The 17,179-nt window shown below is 42.2% G+C and overlaps 2 protein-coding genes across 2 annotated transcripts; one reads left to right on the forward strand and one right to left on the reverse strand.

Moving 5' to 3' along the window:
* The first annotated feature begins 3,837 nt into the window (after positions 1–3,837).
* On the forward strand, positions 3,838–5,006 carry LOC109752091 (uncharacterized). The gene has a single exon (XM_020310958.4). It carries the CDS (start codon positions 4,349–4,351, stop codon positions 4,790–4,792), a length of 444 nt encoding a protein of 147 aa, XP_020166547.1. The 5' UTR covers positions 3,838–4,348; the 3' UTR covers positions 4,793–5,006.
* A 1,449-nt stretch (positions 5,007–6,455) lies between these two features.
* LOC109752080 (B3 domain-containing protein Os11g0197600) lies at positions 6,456–11,792 on the reverse strand. Its single transcript, XM_020310947.4, has 5 exons — positions 11,263–11,792; positions 8,699–9,842; positions 8,120–8,230; positions 7,830–7,993; positions 6,456–7,071 (listed from the first exon to the last, which is right to left on the reverse strand). Exons 1-5 carry the CDS (start codon positions 11,506–11,508, stop codon positions 6,790–6,792), a joined length of 1,947 nt encoding a protein of 648 aa, XP_020166536.1. The 5' UTR covers positions 11,509–11,792; the 3' UTR covers positions 6,456–6,789.
* Positions 11,793–17,179: the final 5,387 nt, after the last annotated feature.

Genomic DNA, 17,179 nt, shown 5'->3' on the forward strand with positions numbered 1-17,179 from the left:
TTTTAACATAAAGTCATTTCCAATCAATTACCTTGGTATTGCAATCCACTGCTGATATAATGGTGATAACAGAATATCGATTTTGCAAAACAAATATAAGTTGTCGGGCCTAAAACCTCTCATATGTTGGTCGCTTGATTCTCATCAATGTGGTTCTAAGTAGCCTACCGATTTTTATGATGTCCTTGTTAAAGAATTCCAAATGGGTATGGAAATGACGAGTTTTTATAGCTTATATTTTTGTGACGAAGCGGTACTAGGGAATTTGATGTAATAATAACAAGAGAAAAGACCAAGGGAGCCTAGGCATTCACGACATAGACCTTTAAGCTCCCCCCTGGCTGTTGGATCTAGAAGATTTTGCTTAAGGAAAGAGATATTTGGGACAAAAAACACTGTCGTTAATCAAAGAGAAACAGGTGAGCTCTCATTTTTGGAAGGGTCTCATGAAGGACAAGGACATCTTTCTCCAATTTAGGTCATTTCAAACGCCAAACGGGGCATCAATAAGCTTTTTGGACGATATAGAGTTAAGGTGACTCGTGAACTGGTTACCCAAGGTTATTTGACATCATGTGTAATAAGCATGCTACAGTGTCAAATATGTTTGGGTCGTGAATCCCTTGAGTGTTCGATTTTGACAAACTCTTGACTAGTTAGTCTGAAAATGTTTTGAAAGTGGGGTGACACCATGCTTCCCCCCCCCCCCCCCCTCCTGTAACATACCATTTATTTATTCATAAAATTTACAGTAGAACAATGTGAGGGTTCAAAAAAAAAAAGACACCATGCTTACTCACGAACAACATACCTTTAGATGGAATTTTACAGCTGGCATGTTTTTGTGCAATCTATGTATGCCGCACTTCAGGATTCTCTAGACTGGTTACAATCTAAAAGTATATGACTAATTCAGCAATATTGGCAAGGCGAAACAAATTGTATCTTTTGTTATGTGCAAGAGAGTATCCAACTTTATTTTTTGATTGCAAGTATTTCTTGGTAGGCTGTTCATTTTCTTTTAATATTACTTTTCCTTGTAATTGTCACATATTTTAGATCATGGTTACGAGGTGCCCATAAGTCTCCATCTTATTAATTTACATTGGTGTTACACTGGTCAATTTGGTTATGCAAAAATTATCTTTATTGAAAAAAAAACTACTCTTTTAAGCACGTGCTCTACCCATCAATCAATTGGTTGTGATCGTAGGACTTACTACTCGTACGTATCACATATATGGCCTAGGGCCCTTTCGCAAAAAAAAAACGTACAGATCACAAGCAACATTTGTTTACAATTGGAGGATGGAGCCAAGAAATTGAAGCGGCTCACACGGAAGTTTACGTCTTGCTTTGGATGTCGAGGTGTAATAATTTATTTACAATGAGTCTTGATGTAATGCGATCTGTCACAGTTTGGTCCTTGTTATCCTTTTGGTTGTATTGCGGTTTGTTTTGGATAGCTATGATGCAACCGTGTTTCCATTAAAAAATAATGGTCCATATGTGGGGCTTCCTTTTTCTCGCTTCATAATGAAGTCTTTGTTCATCAAGACTTGCAATCTCAAGTGCTCCAAGAAACAAAAACCACCAATGATTGGATCCACCCTGTCCTTTATACATATTAAGATACCTGCAGGCCTCTATTGGTTGATACATACTAGTTGATGATGTATTTCTCTACTTTGTTGGTGGTACAGTGGAGAATATTAAACATGGTTATCCATGGCATGTGCCAACTGCTAATACAGCTACAACAATAGCCGAAGTCTTACATAATTTGAACATAGGGCAGCACTGGTCCTGCAGTCCATGAGTGGGACTCCCTTTCTTGCTTGAAAGTGAAGTTTTTTGTTCACAGAGACTTGAGATTTTGAAGTGCCAAAAAAAGATATCCAATTAGTGATTGGATCCCACTACTCTGCCCTCTATAAAGAATCGCTTAGCTTCTTTTAGCCAGCCAAGCTGTGAACGATCAGATTAGCTTGCTCCCACTAAGTTGCCAAGACTATTTTGTTGGAGATGATAAACTTGAAAAGCGATGGTGATTCAGATAAAGCATCCACGTGATAAAATATCCCGTCGCACCCCTCGCCATAGCAACTACCATCATCCAAATCTTCAGAAGACAGTTTAAACAGCTAATAGAAAATCATAAAAGAAATATTCCAGCAAAAGTGGACTGAAGGCCACACCAAGCATATTTTGGTTTTTTTTGTGTGAATATATAATAGCTTTATTTAACTTTTTTAATCTTATGTCCAATTTATTGCCAGCTGAGAATGTATATACTCCGTGAGTAAGTCAAATTTACAATAAATATTTTATGAGACGGCACACAGGTATTTTACTAGTACTGTCAAATTAGTTTCATAATATTTGAACCATTTGAATTACTATGTAAATCTGTGAACTCGATGACACAAAATAAGATACATGTCATCGGATATATTCTCATCCATACATGTTCCAAAGTTGTCATTTCCATTACATCCTTTCTACTGCTCTTAAACTAAACACATTTGTATGCTATTCAGTCTCCACCTTGCTACATCAAACAGCATTGACTTCAATCTGGTACAGATCTAGACACCCAGAAACTAGAATCTAGATGACAGAGACTATGAGTCTATGATATTCCTTTGTTGAAATGCAACAGACTAGCATGTCATCCCATCATGGCTACTTTCACAGATTAGAATCTTCAAGAAATACAATGCATATCCATCCAAAACAAAACTGTTGCATCATGCACCACAAGACATTTCCCTCGTTCATTCATTCAGTCTCCCTTTTCCCCCTTCTTGTCAGTGACAACCAAAGACACCTCATTCAGTCATCTTTACTCTTTTACAAGAAAAGACACCCCTTTCCAAGCAACATCACATCTTTGGCAGAAAGCCATCAGAAGAGAGCACGTACTGCACATCTATATGCCCGCTCCCTCCATTCAAAACCATTGTGACACTATTCAGTGTTCAGCTTCCCTTTGCTTTTCAGTCACCCTACCCATCCAACACCAATCATCTTTGCTTTTTTTTCACCTCGGCATGCATGTGATTGGTTGGTCCAGCATCCAGCATCTTGCAGTTTCTGTTAGGAAGGTTAGAGTCAGGCCCATGGCCATTCTATTCTACCTCTACAACCTACCCGTCCCTTGCCCATCAACTTAATTTGTGTTTAGGTATCCACCATGTATTGCCATGTCCCACGGATACCTAAACACAAATTAGCTATTCCTTCGGAATTCTTATGAAATTAGCTACATAGTTTTTCTTTTTGAGAAAACCATCATGAGGTCTTATCCCATGTTTCTTCTTTTTTCTTGCGCGAGAAACTTTCAATCTATTCATCTTCAATCATGGCCATACAAAGAACATCAGAGATAATAAAAATTACAATCAGGTCCGTGGACCACCTAGTGACGACTACTAGCACTAGAGCAAGCTGAACGCGTGCCGCCGTCATCACCCCTCCCTCGTCGGAGCCGGGCAAACCTTATTGTAGTACACAGTTGAAAAGTTGTGCTAAGCCCCATAGGACCAGCACACCAGAGCAGCAACCATCACCGAAGAAAGTCATAGACCGGAAGGATCAAATCTGTAAACACGCAAACGAAAGCGAACAAAGACCGGATCCAAACAGATCCACCAAAGATCGGCACCGACCGAATCCTGCAAGATCGAAGGAGACACACCTCCACACGCCCTCCGACGATGCTAGACGCACCATCGAGACAGTGCTAGAACGTGGGAGATGTTATTCCCACCGAGAGACCCATGTTTTCTTTTCTTTATGTCTGTATAATTCCTTTGCTTTTCCTGCGTGAAATTCAAACGATGGTTTTAAAGTTTTCCCGTGGTTTTGGTTCCCATAGAAATCTAGAACACATGACATCTCAATTACAGTATTCCAAATTTTAAGTCCTGTGTTGGAGAAGGGGCCTAAAAGCCCATCAGACATGGCAATTTTCGTCAGAGGAAGCGCAAGCGAGCTGGATCCCCTGGAACGGAAGCAAGTTACCCGTACCCGGCACATCATCACCGCATCATCACTTGCTTAGCCATCCATCTCTTGAAGCTTAGTTCTGGCCAACCACAGCACCCAGGTACCATGCCTTTTCCCCGCACAGTTCAGTTTAGTACTAGAAAGATGAGGATGTTCCACCGTCCATGAAGGTGAAATTTATGAGACCTACATTACCACCACTGCTGGTACACGTACCTCATAGTACTGTACTAGACTACCACCTCCATATAAATATGAATCTAGTGGTCGACAGATACATACTACACACTACACCATAGGGATTTGCAACTTTGCAAGCAAGCAAGCTAGCTCCACCATGGATGAGTTCACTTTCCCCACTGTCCCAGGCGGGCAGTGCAAGCTCGCGCCGTTCCCTCCGCCGTGGTTCGTCGCCGCCGTCGCGGAGGAGGAGGAGGAGGACGGCGGCGGCGCGCCGTGGGGCCGCGACGAGAAGATGGACATGCTGTGGGAGGACTTCAACGAAGAGCTCGCGCGCGCGCCGCCGGTGTGCCCTCTCAGCCCCGTGAGCAAGGGGGGCGGGCTGATGGCGATGACGATGATGAAGGAGGCCGAGTGGTTTTACAGCGACGGCGACGGCGAGGGCGATGACGGCGGTGTCATCGAGGCGAGGAAGCGTAGCGGCAGTGGCAGGCACATGGTGGTCCGGCGCCGGAGATGGAGCCTGCTGCTGATGCTCAGGCTGCTCAAGAAGCTCTTCCTGGTCAAGAAGTCCAGGAACGGGAGAACCGCGCCAATCTGATGAAATCAGATGAGCTGCAGAAGTTAATGCAGAAATTATTGGTGCGACTCAGTAGTGTGTGCATAGTTGATACGTATATCATATACTCTACATGTGTAATTTTGCTTTTTCTCGCAAGACTTCTTTTTGGCTGAAGAGTGTACTCTTCTTCATCTTTCTCTTGTTTTGATCAACTTGTTCTTCTTCTTGGCATCAGTATATTCCCAACTACAAACAATTGTTTTTCCCTCTGAATCATCTAATTTTTGGTTTTGTATGGAATGCATGACAAGTTTATCAACAACACTAGGATGAGTGAGATCACAATTCCGTATGGACATTGCTCTTCCATTATCTGATCTTTCTTTGTGACTGAAGCAAGTTGTGTTGGCAATTGTGTTGTTAGCATTGGGATGGGATGAGCATGGCAAAGGTTGTCTGCCACCAACCTCGTAGATGCAGATGCAGGTGCATCGCCATCAGGAACCCACCTAAATCAAGGAGCCATTCAATTGCGGCACCGTCACCAACACCTCCAAGCAGCACGTGAAGCAGAAAACCAGACGCCAAAGTCTTCAGCTTCATAAATGTTGCACTTAACAACACACTGCAACAATCACTTCCTCTCACATCAGGGTCACCATTCTGCCAATTAGGGATCTTATTAATCCCCTGCCTGATGATGCCCGGGAGAGGCCTAATGATCTTGCTGAGCATGCTACTAATCCAATCACAATAACCCCACCTAACATCTTCAGATGCCACCTATTGTCCTGATCAATTAACCTGCTGGTGTTACTTTACTAATACTCCTACTACAGTACTACTGGAGTACAAAGAAGTCAATCATAGTACAGAACTCCCTTAGAAAGCCTCTTTGATCAAGACCTTAGAAGTGAGAGACTTTTTCGGACCACGCGAGGTGCGGACACGTGTTCTGTCACGATCTGGCCTACGCATGCAGTGCTGGTCGTCTGTAACCGACCAAGTGAAGCAACCAGCCGGTTGGTTTCCAGCAACATGGACAGGTTGTGAACTGTATACGCTCTCAGGTTTGGTGCCACACCAATCTGGACTTGATTATTGGCTATCCTTCACACATCAGGATGAACCAACCAATGAGATTCCCCTTCTTTTTTGACCTCAAACGTAGACACACAAATGAGATTCTCATACTACAAGCAAACCAGAAGAACCGGGTGAGTGAAAGCTCTGAAACTGCTCAACATTGTGTACTAAGTACTCCTTACGTTCCAAAATAAGCGTCTCAACTTTGTACTAGCTTTAGTACAAAGTTGTACTAAGCTTGAGACACTTATTTTGGGACAGAGGGAGTAGATCCTAGAATGGCAAGCTATGATCAGTATCACAGGTCACAGCTAGAAAGGAAACAGCGGCTGAGCAAGCAGATCACAAGAAAGTCTATCTGGCAACAGTTTTCCCAGAAACAGGCCAAGTTAATAACCATAATATTTCACAGTTAGCAACCAATTTTCGCCTTTCATCACTCAACCCTTCAGTTGCACACTAGAGCCACGTGGTTGCAACCACCAGACAAGGCAAAGCTGGCCAGAGATGAGAAGCAGTCAAGCACATATCATTATCAGCCCATATGGGTTTTCTGCCCAGGCAGACATTATTCGACGATAATTCACGCAAAAATGCAACAACATATGTCAACAAGTTTTCGCCTAAAATTATAACTGCAAACTAAAGGGCATCAATAAAACCTAGTAGAAATAGCATGCTCTGGCCATATAATGCAGAATTACAAACGGCAGCAATGCTACACGATTATTCTCGAACAGATACGACAGAGGCTAACCGATTTACTCCACAATCCAACAAGAACATAGCTACATTTATTAGAGAGTCATTTTTTTTTAAATGTCACCAATAATTGAATATTTTCTTCTTATTGCCTTCTAGGGCCATGGATCGGTGGAATTGCAGACAGACCCCTGACAATTTTTTCAGATAATGGAAGAGAACATTGTCTCAACATGTGCACATGACTGTTATTTCTTGCCAGGACCAGGGAGGAATGGGGTTATTTCTGGGACGACTCTGTAGATGTGTACTTTTATGTTGTCCTTCGAGAAGAGCTCGAAGACGCACACGTCGAACTTCTCCAGATTATTGTCTAGAGAAAACTTGCCCCAGCCACCACTCAAACCGCCAACACAGCGTTCGCTGTAGTAGACATAGTTAACATCCCAAGACTTTCCTTGCGGATTCCAGAGCTTTAACTTCCTGTGGGCACGGGGAAGACACTCCCTTACAAATTCACAGGGTAGATTCTGCAGTACAAGGAAGTGATTCAGGAAAGGAATAACAGCACAAATAAGGCAATGATCAAATACACACGTACACGACACGACTACTGTCTAGACTCTGAAATATAATTGTGAACCAGTCCACTCAGGTTCAACTCCTAGACTTGGCACGGGTGCTTGCATATTCCCTGGATTTATTTCAGGCCTTCCCATGCTATTCATTCAGTGGTAAGAAAACCCTGAAATATAACTGTTTCCCTACTGTGACCTAAACTAGGTCAGCCCAAATTTTGGGTTACTAATTTGGCAGGATTTTTTATTTCAAGTTATACCTTTGTCAAAGTTTTGCAACAATATGTTTTTCTAGTCTCTTCACATGTATAATTTGGATTGACAACCACATACTCCATCACTCGAGTTATCATGTCATTCACACAACTTGACAATTTTGTCGACAAAGATCAGCAGAAATTTATCTCCTAAGTACCGATGCAGAGCCAGATGTTGAAAACTTGAAATCAATGAATTCACTGAGCAAAGTCATTAAGAAAATTATCTAACTGAGATAAAATAAATTGAAAAATTAAACGAGTGGTAATTCAAAATTTGCACTAAAGCATCCTGTTCATGCCCAAAAGAATGAGACCATCCATGAATAACTCTTGGTAGTTTCACACAGCTAGCCAACCAAACAACACTCAGTGCTCTTTTGAAATCTAACAAAGAAGAGATAGTCTTTAATTCGATAGAAGTAATAACATATGTGGAGAAGGTAACATTACCAAGAAAAATCCCACATATACATAAGACTCCTTCATTATTTGAAGACCGAAAGGATTCTTGGATTTAAATTGTTTTGCCCTTAGCAGAGCATTGTCCTTCTGTATTTCAGTTACCAGTCGCCTTTGTGATAGTACTCTTAGTTGTCTCTTACCCGTCGCGCTATCTGACAAGTGCAATATAATCAAATTATTTACAGAAATCACACACTTATGATAATTGCATGTCTTACTAAGCACACATTGTAGCAAGCTTAATGATATCAGAAGAGTTTTAGGGATGGACTACTTACTTTGACCACGTCTAGCAACATCCTTACTCACTCCGAGCCGAATGGGTGATGTCAATTCAGACTTGATGCAAGAGATACTTTGTTCTAACATGCTGCTTGAGGAATCAGAATCTGTGATATGGAGAGCATGTTTGTAAGTGAAATATATGTATCCTTACCACTTTCAAATAGTCAACACATTAATTTTTCACACCTAGTGTTAGTAAAAATGATATTAGCCATCTCTAACCTAGAACTCAGAGATGTTCTCTCTAACAAATACTTGCATGTATTGACACACCAGATGACCTTCTGAATTATAACGATGAATGGCAACCAATAATGTAAGCTGTAGTGTACTAGTCTAGACATGGTATGAATGGCACAAGTCCTTTATGCCATTATTGTGCAAATATGCACACTACACATTGCTGGCTTGTTGCTCCAACAATTCAAATAATTAGACTGCCAATTGTTACTAGCTACTTTTGTTAGATAACAGACGATAGATCCTCACCGGCCTATGCATCTAGAGATGTTACTATGCTGACTATGTCAAAATGAATCATACACTATTTTCAAAATTGAAGACAGGTTTACCTTCAGTACTGTCAAGACTTGTTGAAGCTGACTTGTAAGTACCGACTGAAGCTGCAGGACACCTTTTCTTATCCTTGTCTGAGGCAATAGAGGACTTCTGCAATGCAGAGTCATTTGCATCGATTTCTCTAAGCCCTGAGGACTTCTGCAACGAAGAGTCATTTGCATCGATTTCTCTAACCCTCGAGGACTTCTGCAATGCCGAGTCATTTGCATCGATTTCTCTAACCCTCGAGGACTTGTGCAATGCAGAGTCATTTGCATCGATTTCTCTAACCCTCGAGGACTTGTGCAATGCAGAGTCATTTGCATCAATTTCTCTAACCCTCGAGGACTTGTGCAATGCAGTCTCATTTGCATCGATTTCTCTAACCCTCGAGGACTGCAATGCAGAGTCATTTGCATCGATTTCTCTAACCCTCGAGGACTTTTGCAATGCAGAGTCATTTGCATCGATTTCTCTAACCCTCAAGGACTTCTGCAATGCAGAGCCATTTGCATCGATTTCTCTAACCCTCAAGGACTTCTGCAATGCAGAGTCATTTGCATCGATTTCTCTAATCCTCTTCCTAGTGGTTTGGTTGCTCTCTTCTAAGGGAACAACCACTGCCTCTGGTGGGTCAGCTGCATTCATGTCCACGTTAAGGCTCGTTGGTGCCACGTTACATGTAACAGCCGAAGCTTCAGGCATACCGTTTTCCAAGATACTAGAGCGGTTCTTCGATGTAGAGCCATCTGCATCCATTTCTGTAACCCTCTTCCTAGTGGTTCCATTACTCTCCTCCAAGGGGGCAGCCGATGCTTGTGATGGATCAGCTGCATTGATGTCCATGTCCCCTTTACCACTTTCTATTTTAACAACCAGATTCTTGCAAGGCTTAGCATGAAAAGCTGAAGGCTTCTCAATGCACATTCCATCAAAGATAACCACTGAGAATTTTGAGCGTCCATCATAACGGAAGGTTAAGAAGTGACCCATCTCAATTGAATGGTCTCTGACAAATTCCTTCCATCCCTTCACAAAGAACAATCCTTCATTGTCTGAAGCCAGCTCTGCAAGCCATGTGTTGCCACTTTGACCTTTTAGAGAAACCACTCCAGTAGGCTGATCCTGAAGGTACTGGTTGAATGATGGTGGAATTTTCTACATAGTATCATTAAATAAGGGCTTATTATTTTTTCAATAACAACACACAAGTACTTGTTAACAGTGTGTGGTATGATCACAGCTCGAAGACAAAGCTATAAAAAAAAATACTATATGCCGTATCATGTGACAGACTAGATGCCACCCAATTGTACTACACCTTTAAAACAAGCCTGAAATAACAGTCTAAAATATGAAAAAATGAGCATTCACAACACACATTGCCACAACATCTGAATAGCACTTGTCTCATGCACCTGACGACAAATTAATGCATAATGCATCTTACACATGGTATATTAATACAAGACGCTGCCTACCGTTAAACCATGCAATAATTTACTCAAACAGAAACAGTATAATAAATATATGAACTTTCTAATGAGTTCAGAAAAGGGTAAAATGCACTTTCGGTCCTGAGCTTTAATGCTAAATTTCATCCCTCTACTTTGGAAAAATTTATCCACAGAGAGATGCGATGAAAACATCACCATTTCACCACTACCTGGCGTCAACACAAAAATTGTGCTCCTAGTGAATAGACAATTGGAAGGTACTCCTCGTGAAGGGATTAAGGGGATTTCACAAGAAAGAAGAAACCAAGCTCTTCTTAATTATATGGACTCCAATACTTCTGATTTATGGTTATGACTCCGGGCATTGTTGAAATGAAGTGTGAGTTAATTTAACAACTAGTTGCCTCTTTGTTTCTATTTTACTTCCCCTCTTACTAGTGCGTGGAATCACATATACGTTGATGCTGTAAATGCATTAAGGCAGCACTTAGATCAATAGATAAAATATCATTCATTCACACAAAATATCAATTATGCATTATCTCTACAAGCATGGCAAAGCAGAGCAATAACTCTAACCAGCTAAATGAAACGCAGAACAACTCTCAGCCCTGACACAAGCAGTGTAAGGTGTAAGCATGGACAATGCTGTGGTAAACTCTTCCATCCTCGTCAAGGACAACTGAACTAAGGAAGATTAACAAAAAAAAACTGATGTTGAAAGCAGAATGTCATCCATGCTCAAGAATGTACATCCACCGAGGAAATTCCCCTGTCAGCAGACAGTGGATCAATCCAAGGGAACACTTTATCTATTCCCACACCCAAAAGCAGAAGCAGCTTAGAATCTTTCAAAACAACATGGCGCAAGATTCACAAAATAGAACAAGTAAACATCCAGTCCACCTTTGGCATCAGATGCACAATAATTAAAAACTATAAAAGGCAAAGACACCCCTTTTAGATCAGATACAACTCTCTGTCTCTCTGTATTTTATTTTTCTGAAATTTACCAAAAATGGGCACACTAACAGCATCAGATGGACAGCGATTTGGGTCGATCGAAGAATCAAGCAGCAAGCTGAGCACTAAACCAATCAAGGATTTCAAGAGGAGCTCACCAATCTCTCCCCGTAGAGCTGCGGTAGGAACACCCTGGCGAATTGCTGGCCAAACTTGCCGCCCTCTCCACCATTCTCCTTCTCCTTCCCCTTCTCCCTGGCCCTCTCCTTGTCCGCCGCCGCCATGGCGGCGGCCGCCGCCGCCTCCCTGCTCTCCCGCTCCTGCTCCTCCCGCCACGCGCTCTCCTGCAGCTGCCGCCGCCTCCTGTCCCTCTCCTGCAGCTCCAGCCGCCTGTTCCCCACCATGCCCAAGAAAAAGCCTCTACTTCTCTCACCTAACCCCTCTCTCTACTCTCCGCAGGGTGTCGCCCGGGTGAGGTTTATAAGCTTCAGTTACCACTGGAGCGAGGAGTGAGGCTGCCTCGCTCGCTCCACTCACGGTGGGTCTCACCGCCCCTGATTCTCGGCGTGGGTTTTAGCAAGAGATCCCCCGAGTGGTCAAAAGTCATTTCATTTCACGGAAAGGGGACATGCCTCAGACGAGGATGAAGGGGCCAGAGCCAGAGCTGATGGCCCTCTTTGGGCAGTGTGCGGCAGAGATGATGCGTGCATGTGCATGAATGGATGGATAGATGGATTTCTTTTTACTTTTTTTCTTGGGTTGCATCTTTTTCTTTACCGTGCCTTACTTATTTATGCTATTGAAGAAGAGTTATTCCTCATTCATGTTCCTTTTATTTTGGAAGCATTCATGTTCCTTTGTCACCCGAGATTGTGACAATCTGGCTGACAAAAATAGAATGGTGTGTTATTTGTTGTAATGAAGTTGGAACTTCGGTTACATTCTCATTAAATTGAATTTTGGACAGGTGCTACTGACCATAGAACCATTGAATTTTGGTGATGGTCTGTGTATGGGTCCTTTAGATTCTTCTCCGTCTGGCGATGCCCTGCCAACTTCGGCTTCGTCGGGAAGCCACTGAGGCAAGGCCTCCTCAGTTTAGTCTCATCGGATTTGTGATGGTTGTCCAGCCCCTTCCTCGCTTGCTTCTCTAGGACGGCGATCATATCCTCGGTTCGCTATTGACGGCTTCTTCTGGCTCCGACTGATCACTTCTCGGCCATTGTGTCAACAACGTTAACCTAGCCCCGGGGGTGTTTCGGAGATCTAGATGTGGCATCGAGCTTTACTCACGACGTGTTGCCACCGAGTGTAGGAGGAACATGATGTTGTTATGCCCCAGGAGCTTGTTTTATTTTCTGCTTTTTTAAGGATGGTCTTGTAAGGGTTGGAAAATTTTTATATGATTGGTCTTCTCACAAAAGGAAAATGTGTGCCACACTTTTTCAAGGTTTTTCATTACGTGAAGTGCGCATGCACGATTCCCCAAGCAATCACTATGAATACTTCCATAAAAAGAGGTCCTGCCCAAGCATTCTTTTTTACACTCAAAACCCATTTTAGTTATCGATTGATGGCCAGAGTTACATCATTAACCAAAAAACTATTAAGAAAACTTGGGGGAGATCTATCAACTCTAGCTAGTTCATGGGCCACTGTGTTAGCCTCATAAGGGCAATGTTCATATATTCGTTGAAGAAAATGTTCAACGACGCGACCCACTTTGTGCGTCCAAATGTTCTATGTGGTAGTCATTCCCACCCTCCCTAACAAGAATGTGCCCCTGAATCTTCTCGTATTGCTTGACAAAGTTGAGGAGGGACTTGTGTGGGTTCACATAGCGTTTCAAAACATCGTTGAACCCATCATTGTGTTGCGTCGATTGAAGGAACGGGAAGAACCTGAACTTGAAGTAGCATGGCACCAATGTAGCCCGGTCTTCATAGAGTTTCTCAAAGTGGCCATGCATAGGCCCCCATACTTTAGCAAAAGTGCAACCCACTTCCGCTCAAATTCAGCCGGGTTGAAACTAAAGTCAATACATTCTTTGAAGTCTTTGACCAAATCTGGGTTCCTAGCCAACACAGAGCCAAGCTTCTCTTGCGCTTTCTTCATGATATGCCAATGGCAATAACGGTGTATCGTCATCGGGAACTTCCTCTTGATTGTTTGTACCATCGCAACGTCTTGGTCCGTGATGATGTTGTCCGGAGCCAATCCATCCATCGCCTCCAAAAAAGCTTCAAACAGTTAACCATAGCTCGAGGCTAGCTCCTACCGCACAAAGCCACATCCAAGCATAATCAACTGCTCACGCCTGTTTGATGCCAGTGAAGGGGGCGAATGGCATATTGTACATGTTTGTAAGATAAGTTGCATCAAATGATACACAATCATGATAAGCCTCCGCATAAGTTTTTTGTGCCGCACCATCCACCCAAAACAAATTCTCAAACCTACCTTCTGCATCCGTCTTGCACTTGAAGAAAAACCCTGGGCATGTTTCCTTCATCTTGCAAAAGTAGTTGAGTGTCTCTTCAATGTCGCAGTCTTTAGTTGTGGCATTCAGTTTTGAACAGTGGTTGTGTACGGCTTTACATGTGTAAAGGACAATCAACTCTGAACCATACTATGACGACATGATCATCATCATTCTTCCTAGCAAAAACAAAGTAAACCACTGTATTTCAGGCAACTAACCATAATGTAGGAAGCAACTTATGCATAGAACAGAAGCAACTCATATACATAAATAGAATCATACTAGGATTTATATAAAGTTTATGGAAAAAGTTTTTTGTTTTCCTTTTTTGGTGGAGGGAGGAGTGATATGCTGGGTCCATGTTTCTCATTAGAGTTGCATAAAGTCAATAGAGTTGCCTTTATTTCTAGTTTAAGTTGCCAGGTTTTTGGATCAGAGTTTCCCATGATCCAAACACTTTGTCAGGTTTGTTCTTTTTTTACTAGAGAGAAAATAACGACTGCTAGAGTCAGGAATAATAAAAACTTCAGAGCAAGCTTTTTTTAGGGGGGGGGGGGGTGGGATGGTTGTTGTCCCCGCTGTTAAGTTGCAGTCGTTAAGGTGAGTCGGAATTTTTTTTCTCTTTGGGTGGGATGCCTTGATGAGAACAGAGGTATTTGGACAGCTATGTCTTGTCAATCAATGGATGGGTGTGATCCGCAACGAAGTTGATAACTTCCCATCTGCCATCTATTAGCTTCACCATCATCTTAGCAGGGCATTTTGTTTGATTTATAGTCTCTCTTCTCCGCTTCTTATAAGTAGGTGAAGGAAATATGCCCTAGAGGCAATAATAAAGTTGTTATTTTATATTTCCTTATTCATGATAAAGGTTTATTATTCATGCTAGAATTGTATTGATCGGAAACTTAAATACATGTGTGAATACATAAACAAATACCGTGTCCCTGGTAAGCCTCTACTAGACTAGCTCATTGATCAAAGATGGTTAAGGTTTCCTAACCATAGACATGTGTTGTCATTTGATAACGGGATCATATCATTAGGAGAATGATGTGATGGACAAGACCCATCTGTTAGCTTAGCATAATGATCGTTCAATTTATTGCTATTGCTTTCTTAATGTCAAATACATATTCCTTCGACTATGAGATTATGCAACTCCCGAATATCGGAGGAATACCTTGTGTGCTATCGAACGTCACAACGTAACTGGGTGATCATAAAGATGCTCTACAGGTATCTCCGAAGGTGTTTGTTGAGCTGGCATAGATCGAGATTAGGATTTGTCACTCCGAGTATCGGAGAGGTATCTCTGGGCCCTCTCGGTAATACACATCATAAGAAGCCTTGCAAGCAAAGTGACTAATGAGTTAGTTGCAGGATGATGTATTACGGAACGAGTAAAGAGACTTGCCGGTAACGATATTGAACTAGGCATGAAGATACCGACGATCGAATCTCGGGCAAGTAACATACCGATGGACAAAGGGAATTACGTATGTTGTCATAAGCTTAGGCTCTTGGTTGTCCTTGAATATTACCTTGGGGTGCCTTGGGCATCCCCAATCCTAGGATCTTGCCACTCCTTATTCCATAGTCCATCAAATCCTTACCCAAAACTTGAAAACTTCACAACACAAAACTCAACAGAAAATCTCATAAGCTCCGTTAGTATAAGAAAATAAATCACCACTTTTGGTACTGTTGTGAACTCATTCTTTATTTATATTGGTGAAATATCTACTTTGTTCCAACTTTTCCATGGTTCATACCCCCCGATACTACCCATAGATTCATCAAAATAAGAAAACAACACATAGAAAACAGAATCTATCAAAAACAGAACGGTCTGTAGTAATGTGTAACTCTCGAATACTTCTGTAACTCCAAAAATTCTGAAAATTTAGGAAAACCTGGGAAATTTGTATATTAATCTGCTGCAAAAAGAATCAGTATTTTATCACGCTTCTGTTAAAAATGAGATTTGTTTTCCTGAGCGCAAAAGTTTCTGCTTTTCAGCAAGATCAAATCAACTATCACCGAAGCCATCCCAAAGGTATTACTTGGCACAAACAGCAATTAAAACGCAAAACCACATCTAACCAGAGGCTAGATGAATTATTTATTGCAAAACAGAACCAATAAGCAAAGGACAAAAATAAAATTGGGTTGCCTCCCAACAAGCGCTATTCTTTAAAGCCATTAAGCTAGGCTTTGAGATTTCAATGATGCTCACATGAAAGATGACAATTGAAACGCGAAGAGAGCATCATGTAGCAAGTGAAAAACAAGTTGAAAGCACAAGTGCTCCCTGGGTGATTTTGGTAATTAGTGTCAACATATCTCTTGTTGGACTAATACTTCTACCTAGTATGTTTCATATAAGTTCAACAATGGAGTGGCGTGGACAAGAGGATGTGGAACCCCTTCAAGATGCTAAGGACAAAGGATTGGCTCAAGCTCAAAGCTCAGGACTCCACATTTTCTATTTTCAGTGATCCAAGATCACATTGAGTCCATAGGAAAGCCAATACTATTAAGAGGGGATGATGTGTTGCTTAATGGCTTGCTTGCTCAAAGTGCTTAGTGATATGATCCAAAGCCCTCAACCACTTTCTCACATCCACATATGTCCCAAACCAAAAGTCAAACTTGGCCCCACCGAAACTTTCTATCGGGCGCCACTGAGTTCTCTTGACATAGCCACTGCCAGAAACCCTAATCAATTCGGTCTCACCGATTGGATCTCGGTCTCACCGAGATGGGCCTGGAAACTCTCTGTTGCCTATTGCATAAATTTCGGTCTCACCGAAATATGAAATCGGTCCCACCGAGTTTGCTTGGCCAACTCTCTGTTTTGCTTATTACCCAAATCAGTCCCACCGAGTTTGTGTAATCGGTCCAATAGAGATAAGGCTTTACCCTAACCCTAGCACATCGGTCCCACCGAGTTGATCATGTCGGTCCCATCGAAAATCCTAACGGTCACATTATGGACCAAATCGGTCTGACCGAGTTTCACTATTCGGTCCCACCGAGTTTGGTGATTTGTGTGTAACGGTTAGATTTTGTGTGGAGGCTATATATACCCCTCCACCCACTCTTCATTCGTGGAGAGAGCCATCAGAACATGCCTACACTTCCAACATACATTTTCTGAGAGAGAACCACCTACACTTGTGTTGAGGTCAAGATATTCCATTCAAACCACATAAATCTTGATCTCTAGCCTTCCCAAGTTGCTTTCCACTCAAATCATCTTTCTACCAAATCCAATCCTATGAGAGAGAGTTGAGTGTTGGGGAGACTATCATTTGAAGCACAAGAGCAAGGAGTTCATTATCAACACACCATCTATTACCTTTTGGAGTGTGGTGTCTCCTAGATTGGTTAGGTGTCACTTGGCAGCCTCCATCAAGATTGTGGAGTTGAACCAAGGAGTTTGTACGGGCAAGGAGATCGCCTACTTCGTGAAGATCTACCCTAGTGAGGCAAGTCCTTCGTGGGCGATGGCCATGGTGGGATAGACAAGGTTGCTTCTTCATGGACCCTTCGTGGGTGGAGCCCTCCGTGGACTCGCGCAACCGTTA

The sequence above is a fragment of the Aegilops tauschii genome, chromosome 4 (assembly GCF_002575655.3).
Source record: "Aegilops tauschii subsp. strangulata cultivar AL8/78 chromosome 4, Aet v6.0, whole genome shotgun sequence".
In the NCBI taxonomy this organism is placed as follows: domain Eukaryota; kingdom Viridiplantae; phylum Streptophyta; class Magnoliopsida; order Poales; family Poaceae; genus Aegilops; species Aegilops tauschii.

Bases quoted from the DNA above. Each gene is read 5' to 3' on its own strand.
- LOC109752091 (XM_020310958.4), top strand. From the start codon at position 4,349: ATGGATGAGTTCACTTTCCCCACTGTCCCAGGCGGGCAGTGCAAGCTC.
- LOC109752080 (XM_020310947.4), bottom strand. From the start codon at position 11,508: ATGGTGGGGAACAGGCGGCTGGAGCTGCAGGAGAGGGACAGGAGGCGG. The intron at 9,843-11,262 runs GTGAGCTCCTCT...GATACTATGTAG, and splicing joins AGCTCTACGGGGAGAGATTG to AAAATTCCACCATCATTCAA. The intron at 7,994-8,119 runs GTAAGTAGTCCA...TGCACTTGTCAG, and splicing joins TGTTGCTAGACGTGGTCAAA to ATAGCGCGACGGGTAAGAGA.